The sequence below is a fragment of the Poeciliopsis prolifica genome, unplaced genomic scaffold (assembly GCF_027474105.1).
Source record: "Poeciliopsis prolifica strain line A6 unplaced genomic scaffold, Auburn_PproV2 SCAFFOLD002, whole genome shotgun sequence".
Lineage (NCBI taxonomy): Eukaryota > Metazoa > Chordata > Actinopteri > Cyprinodontiformes > Poeciliidae > Poeciliopsis > Poeciliopsis prolifica.
In genome coordinates this window covers 19,326,274-19,335,000 of record NW_026562377.1, presented here as the reverse complement: position 1 = coordinate 19,335,000, position 8,727 = coordinate 19,326,274, and the positions used below count along the sequence as shown (strand labels likewise).

The 8,727-nt window shown below is 37.9% G+C and overlaps 1 protein-coding gene across 1 annotated transcript in view; it reads left to right on the top strand.

Annotated features, from left to right (window-relative positions):
* LOC129369252 (GRAM domain-containing protein 4-like) overlaps window positions 1-948 on the top strand; it is a 1,688-nt gene extending 740 nt beyond the window's left edge. Inside the window, exon 1 of the mRNA XM_055044669.1 lies at window positions 1-948. This exon is cut by the window's left edge and continues 740 nt beyond it. Within this exon, the coding sequence (XP_054900644.1) occupies window positions 1-517 (517 nt within the window). The 3' untranslated portion in view covers window positions 518-948.
* Window positions 949-8,727: the final 7,779 nt, after the last annotated feature.

The following is an 8,727-nucleotide window of genomic DNA, read 5'->3' as shown; positions in this document are numbered from 1 at the left end:
TTTCTTTTCGTGCTTTTTACCGTATCAGATGATGGGATCCATCTTAGTTTTTTCTGCTGGCTTAAAGTTCTTCATCGTTGACTACATCTTTAACACTTACCCCAACTTAAAGAAGCGTTACGACACCTTTGGATTTTTCTGGGAAAGCTTACCCATCGACTCAGAGCTGCAAGATCACAAAGACGACAAGCGCCACAGCCTGTTTGCTGCAACAAGGGCTCGACTGAGCAGCTTCACTGCTGCTCACTTCAGAAACGGTGGCAGCCCGTTCCATTTCATGAAAAAGAAAAGACCATTTCATGAAATGTTTAACATCCCACAGACTGAGCAACCTCTGCCTGAGTTTAAGACCGGGTGGCATTGCTGTATGGTGAATAGAGACAGGAATATAACATCAAAAGAATTCTGCGGTTATGGGGTCCTCTATGTCACGGAGAATTATTTGTGTTTTAAGAACTACATAAATAAGTCCCATACAGCTATAAAATTGACGGACATCACAGACTTCAAGAGATAAGCTTATACCAGGACTGCCCGGTTCAGGTAGGGGGATGTCAATAGCAACGGGAACCACCAAAAAGCCTCTGTTGTTTACTGCAATGATACACAGCAAACGGGCTTATCAAGCCATCTCCTCCCAGATGAGAAAGGTGTTTGAACAGGCAGCTCTGCAGTGTGCAAATATAGAGTGACTTGCACTCTGGTGCTGCAGCTACTTGGGAGGAGCACCAGGAGGCGACGACTCGGGAGGAGCAACAGGAGGCGACGAGGGAACACTGGGACGACTAAGAGGCGACGACTCGGGAGGAGCAACAGGAGGCGACGAGGGAACACTGGGACGACTAGGAGGCGACGACGCGGGAGGAGCAACAGGAGGCGACGAGGGAACACTGGGACGACTAGGAGGCGACGACGTGGGAGGAGCACCAGGAGGCGACGACTCGGGAGGAGCACCAGGAGGCGACGACTCGGAGGAGCACCAGGAGGCGACGACTCGGGAGGAGCACCAGGAGGCGACGACTCGGGAGGAGCACCAGGAGGCGACGACGCGGGAGGAGCACCAGGATATACTATATATATGTATATTATATATATATTATATATATATATATATATATATATATATATATATATTTTTTTTTTGTTTTGTTTGAGAAACATTAAACATGCAAATGAAAATAAATAAATTCCTTCTTTCTAAAAGAATATATATATATATACATAAATATATATATACACACACACATATACGTATATATATATATATATATATATATATATATATATATATATATATATATATATATATATATATATTATATATATATATATATATATATATATATATATATATATATATATATATATATGTATATATACATATACCAGGAGGCGATATATATATATATATATATATATATATATATATATATATATATATATATATATATATATATATATATATATATATATATATATATATATATATATATATATATATATATATATATATACATATATATGTGTGTGTGTGTGTGTACAGTAAGTGTGGTCAATTTCAGAAAAAAAAGTAAAAGCTGTTTTGGTGTGTTTTGTACACCTACAACAAAATTGTGCGATTTATATTTTTACTAAAACCTCACATGTGCTGATCACTGTGTCTGATGTGATCCTGAGGCCTGATGTTGGGCTTTGAGTTTTTTATGTCACAATCGCCAGTGAGACTAGAAATGGAAATCAACCACCTGGCTATAAACGCTTGTGTAGAAAAAGCAAGTGTTCGACAGAACCAAACCAAAGCATCTAGTAAAAAAAAAAAAATTAACCTAAAAATGTTGAGATTCTTAAAACTAATGTCTCAGACAAAGTGTGTTATCACAAAAGCAGAAGCCAATGCCAAATGCTTACCAAGAGATCCACGGGACGACATTCAGTAATAGGTCAAGTAAACATTCCCAGAACTTTTTCAGAAGTACAAATGAAATGAAACTTGTAGAACATTCTTTCTCACAAAAAGAAAAGTGAGAGATGTAGAGCAGAAACACTTATCTGATAAGATAACCCATAAGTTCTCCAGCAGTCCTTTCTAATAAGACACTAGCAGCTTAATGTGCCCAATGTTCACCGTTGTAACTTTAAAAACACACTGAGATGATACCTGTAATGATCTTTTTAGTTGTCTGATGACAGACAGTTGTCTGATGACAGACAGGTGGCAGTGGGGGGCAGAAAAAAAACAACTAAATGCCAAGGGGAGCACTGGCTCGACCTCGAGTATTGAAAGCAGCCACTCAGCCCTCGCAGAAGACCTGTTAATACTGAAAACTATTTTTTAACTCTCAACACTTCTTCAAACAAGGCCTCATATGTTTTACCCTTCATGTGAATATGGGCCAGAATCTCTTAGTAAAAGTGTTTCTGACACTTTGCAGAATCTATGCCATAAAGAACAAAGGAATTTCTAAAAGAAAAAAAAAGTTCATTGCAGTACAGGCAAACTGTGCCTAATAATCTCCCTGTGGAAAAATAACAGTGCATTTTTGATAGTAATCCACATTTGCTCTCTTTATTTATATTTTAGTCACGGTCTTGTAAGACTTGAAAGTAAGAAAAAGCTCAGGGCGGTTTAAACCATGACTTGAATATTTCATATAATACTTTATATGCATTATATACATATAGTAAGCATAACTTACACATGCAAATTCTCAGAATTTACATGTGTAAGTTTTGAATTTATCAGATGTTGGTAGATCTGTTGTCAAAATTTTTACACCATCTCTTCCTCTTTATCATAATGAAGCAAAGATTATCTGTTAAAGCCACAAACAGAGTGTCTCAAGTTAACATATATCTAGTTTCTAAAAAAATTCTAAGGTATCTTGTCCTAAATAAATAGTACTATGCAATATTATAAAATGTATAGGACATTTCTATAACAAAGAATAAAAAAAGTAATTTATTTATTTTCAAATACAATCTTCAGGAAATGTATGTTGTATATTTCAATGCAGCATCTATTAACTGCAGCTAATTATATCTGTGTTTATCTTGCACTCATTAGTGAAAAGCGACATGGGTTTTCAAAATGATGTGTCATGAGTTATAGTTCTTCAATCCCCCTGCCAGCTACTAATGTACCGGGAACAGAGATCTCCACAAGTGTCAGAGTAATATTATAATTAAGAAAACTTTTGATAAACCAAGCAAATATTCTTATTTTAAACATTCTCACCTAAAAAATGTTTTAGAGTAAACTGTGCATCAGTTATAAAATAAGGTGTAGAAATGTACTTGAATCTTTCATTACTTTCTGACACCATTATTGCTAACTCTGACCTGCAATGAATCATGGGATATGGTGGCCCGTGAAGGAGTTCGGAGAGGCCTTGTCGCTGCGCTAAGACGTAATCAGCCTACAAATCCAGCCTTAGGAGGATGAAGCCTTTGAATTCGGACATTTCTAATGTTTCGTGAAACATCATAAAAAAACGAGCAGAGAGCTCTGAAAGAGCGCGAGGAGATGGGTTTGAGTACAAATATTACTAGCTGTCTACCAGCTATTTATAAGAACAAATTTTGTACAAATTCTGGCAGAAAAATTCCCTCATTCAGGTTCATCTGTTCAACACATTTAAGAAAAAGTTGTTCCTTTTCTTGCCACTGGGCTTTTTGTCCTCAGACAGGGAGATTGGCAGAGAGAAAAGGGACATGCAGTAATAGGTCTGTGTCCAAAAATCATATTGGGGCCAGTTTCTTTAAAGACTTAAGCCTCCATGTACGCTGTGACTTTTCTGCTACTGTCCTTTTGTGACAATCAAGGAAATCAAGCTTTAATACTTTCAATAATTTCTAACCTTTCCTGACAACTCTTTTGATCAGTGTTGAATCAGTACTGGCCTCTATATTTGACATATAATTGATTTGACACTGAATTTTCACCATTAATATAAAACAAATCTGGAAGTTATTTGGATTCCTTGCAAAATAACCTGCTACACATTCTGTTTCCTCCATCAAACATGCTCATGAGTCAACTATAATGGTTTTCTCTCCTTACCATCTGCAGTAAATGCAGTCCACATGGCTATATTGAAAACTATTTGAGAATATCTAATATCTTTCCTCATCCAAGGCAAGCTCCTCTTCTTTCTGCTTTCAGTTCTTCTGTAACAGAATTTTCCGTTATGCCAATATGTACGCAAAGATTTGCTCATCTAACTTGAGCTACCTCTCTGGGATTCTTTGTTTTTACACAAAACATGTTACGTTTACAATGAATGGCCAGTGGTAAATAGATACTAATTTCCACTAAGCTATTGCTATTGGCCTTCTTTGTTAAAACATTGCCAAAACCATCAACATTGTGTTCAGGTGACAATGTATGTATGTATCATTCACTGTCTACCAGCTATTTATAAGAACATTCACTGCAAGAATTAGATATCAATAGGACATGTTTTAGCTTCTTTTAATGTATAAAACAATTTTGTGAATTTATTTTATTTGTATCCAAGTAATGTATAACCCTTGTCAGAACAAAATAAATCTCAATTACACTACACTGTCCTGTTTCCTTTTTTTCTTCTTCATTTTTTTTGTCTTGATGTAGTGCTCCTGTTGTCCACTAGGCGACAGTCTAATCCCTTACACAATATTTGTTGTGTTTGGAAATCTACACAGAGCTTGCATAGTTGTTGAAGTGTAACTGAAATACTGCATAAGGCTCTTCCGTAATTTTCATGGCGAGAAGGAAATGCTTAAATGAACAAGTTCTGATTGTTATGGGTTCAGGCTTACTTCTAAAGCATCATGCACCTCTGTTCCGATCTGTTATGATCTAGAGAAGCAAAACAAATCTGAGAAAAAGGATTACAGTTTGTTTCCAAATCCCTAAGAGCAACATTAAATCCAGAATTTTAAATACCTAATCAATAATGCACTGCTGAAAATCTGGTTGCCCAAACAGGGAAGGTTATTGAATCTTCCAGACAAGAATGAATTCTGAGATGTAGCTTTGTGTTTGGAGTGTCTACGTTTGGAGACTGAACTCCTTGAACTTAAGTCTCCAAAGGTTGTAATCACTAAAACTCAGAGTTTGAACTCAAAATAAAACCAACATAATTTAAAAATATGTTAAAATGACAAAAATGTACGTACTGTAGCATATACTTTCCTGAACCACTACACAAACACAAATGTCTTCTGGATTGGCTTTCATTTAATTTATGTTCTAATGATTGCGCATTGGAGGAAAGCAATCCAAAATAAAATTCACACTTGTTTGAGGTACTGCAAATGTTACACAGATCAAGTTTGCAGAAGTTTCCACATGGCCGATCTGTAAACAAAGCATGTTTGTCTGCAGGTAATTAACATTAGAAAGCTAAAGACCACACTGGGGTTAAAAATAGCAGCAGATAGTGCTGCAGTAAGCACTCTCTAACTTCTGAGCTACCCCTCTTTTTACCTCTGCACCTCCTACACAAGCTCACCTCACGGCTTCCTGTGCAACACCACAGTTTTCCATTGTGGCAGGCTTCGGCCCGTCAAGCTTCACTGACAGCTTTAGTCAGGTGAGTGCCTGCAAAATATCCTTGCAGAGCTTATTTGGAGAGAATGCATCAAACTAATTGGTTTGTGCTGATTTAGGTTTTTTTTTAACTGCCTTAATTGTCCACATGCATGTGTTCTTTTATCTTGTGAGACTCAGCTCACCTGAAGCAACCGGTGGGTAAAATGATCAAGTATTTAGTGCAACATTTAGTCAATGTGTTGCCACTGAATACTCTTAGTTTGTTTTTCTCTTTATTTTCATCGATGTGCCTGAAGGGGGCACTATAAGCAAGACTAGTGCTGGGCTTCTGCATGCAAATTTGAGTGTGGGCCAATACCCTCCCTGAGAGCTTCATTGACTGCATCCTATAAGTGCTGTGTCCTGCACTTGACTCCCTGTTTGATTCTGATTGGTATTCCAAGGCTGCCTCTTTGCAGAGGCTTTAATGCGATGATGAAGCCTGCATTGTTTGCCTCAAATGGCTATTTTGTGCAACATGCATAAATCCTTGCACGTTTTAATGTTGCCGCTTATTTTCAAAAACTGCTCTTCATTTGTAACATACTTGAGAGACACTTCTTTACTCAGTATGAGTACTGTGAAGATTTTACTTTTTTCTTTTTTTACTTTATGCCGCAAATCCCAAACAGCAAGATTATGCTAAAGCTGTCTGTGTACCTTTAAGAGGCAAGATCACATTGTTATTCCGGGTTTGTCCACAAGCTGACTGTGGAGGTGGACAGATAGCGGTTCTGGGGGTGGTGTGTGTGTGTGTGTGGAGGAGGGAGAAGGTGTGGGAGGGGTGAGCGTAGGAGTCTCCTAATATGAGTCTCCGGGGGCCAGTATGGATTAGAAAGAGACGGGGAGACACTGCGGTGTGTATAAGATGTCCTTTAGATGCATCCCTGTGTTTTACAGCATGTCCAAGGAGGCAGGGATTGATCTTGAGTTTTCTCCTCTACAATGGCAATGCAGAGCTGAACACTCAAGACTAAGCTGGCCATTAACAAGCCAATAATTTGTGTCATTATGTGAGGACTGCAGCTGGTGCTACTGATGCGCCGCTTCTCACATGTCAACCCTGAAGACTGAAAGGAGTCTTAGCGCTACTCATTATAAAACCCCAGCCCCTTCATCCTGGCTTCCATCCTTTGTCCAGGAAGCATGCATGGCAGTGTGAAGAAAAACAAAAAAAGAAAGAAGAAAAGCATAAAGAAAAGGCCTGGTCTGGATGGCATTATTTATTTCCTCCCCCTGCTCCCTTTTTTGAAACACAGCATGCTCAATATAAAATCAATGTATTAAGTGTTCTCAAGTATGTAGAGTGACGCGCTGCCAGTCCCACTCTCTGCCTTTGGCTGTGATTAAAGCTAATTTGAATGATTGAAATGCTTCCATAGAGGAGCCGGAGTGAGTGAAGTGAAGGGCTCACACAGATGAAGGGGGAGGAGGCGAGAGAGGCTTGGCTCTACTCCAGGTGGAGGAGGTGAGTCATTCCCCGGCAACAGATACACAGTCTACTGGCGTGCACACGTGTGATTGTGCACGGCCCAAATTGTTGTCGAGAGAATAAAATAGTGCTCTGAGCAATAGAGTAATAAAGAATGAATGCGGCGGCTGTGTACACTGTGTTTTTTTCTGATTTTTGTGTCTGTGACAGTGGACTTCTAAGGATGTGTGCAGGGTGGATAAATAGCCAGGGTAGGCTGTTTTGGTTGACTGAGTCCACTTTGCAAACGGATGAAAGATGAAGGTGGCTCAGCTTTAATAGCATCTGGGTGAGATAAGTAATATTTTACACATTATTTTTCACCTTATTTTGCAGAAACTTAAAACTGAAATTAATATAATTACTACTAATTATACACAATAACCACTTGTTACTGCGTACTACTTATGCAATAACAGGATGCAAAGTGCAAGGAAACAGCATATTATGTCATCACAAATACAAATATGTAGAGTCTGTTGAAATCCAAAGGGACAGTATGGTGAAAAGAGACTTAACTTGAATGTTTTAGCAACAATACAAAGGATCCAATCCCCATTGTAAGGACCTGTTATGCTGTGGACATAATCTAAAAGAGAGATTGCACAAAAATGTTTTTGTATGCTAACCTTGTGAGTGGTTAAAGGAGTGGTAAAAAGGAAGGCTGAACATAATAAACAGTGAGTGCAGCAATAATTGTGCCACAGTTAAAAAAAAAAATCTATATATATTTTTTTTTTACCTGAAAAATGTCCCAAAATTCAAGGTTGAATTTTCCTAAAAGAAATAACAAATGTGTTCAAAGTATGTTTTTTTTTTAATCTTACCTTTTTCATCTATAAATTTGTCCACTGAAATGTGAAATTATGTTAAATGCTGGAATTTTCTGCTTCATCTTTGTTATTTTAATGTTTGTGTTACAAATAATGCATTTTGCTGCTCTGCATGATTCGTAGAAATAATGGGATTTTTTCTGTTGCATTATTTCTTCAGTGTATAAATAGCTATGATATGCATGTTAAGTTTGAAAAATTCCAAAGCAAGAACTCTTAAAAGCAGTGCAAGGCAATTTAAAACACTCAAAATGGAGGTGTCTTTTTTCTTCTTTTTTTTTTTTCTTTGATTACAGTACAGGTGCAGACCACTGAGCGGAAATAAAACCATACGCTAGCTGTTCTGAAATTGTAACCCTGGGCTATTTCAAGCTGATAAGTTATTGAGGGCACATTCTACATCTTATGTTCTTGAAACAAACGCCCTCTTTCTTGCCACGTTTCTGCAATTATGCACACTCATGAGCGTGAAAGTCAATGCATTCCGCTCATTTGCGTATGTGTGTGTGTGTATGCGTGTGTGTGTGTGTGTGTGTGCGTGTTGCAGATGCAAACCAACTGTGTTTTGGAGCCACCCGACTACTGCTCAAGGTGGGCGTCAGATTCGTGTGGCTTCAGCATCAAATCTAAACAAGGTCAACACAAAGTTTCACTCACACGTCTTTGAGCTGTTTTCCGCTTGAGGCCTTGCATTTCATGTTTTTAGCTCTATTTCAAACCTCCAAAGAAGAAAACTGAACTTATTTTTTTTCCACTCCTTTTGTCAACGTGTGGCAAATTATTCAGATGAGAACCTGTCAAAGGTACGCATTCACATGGACAAACAGACACAATTTAGAGGTGAAAGA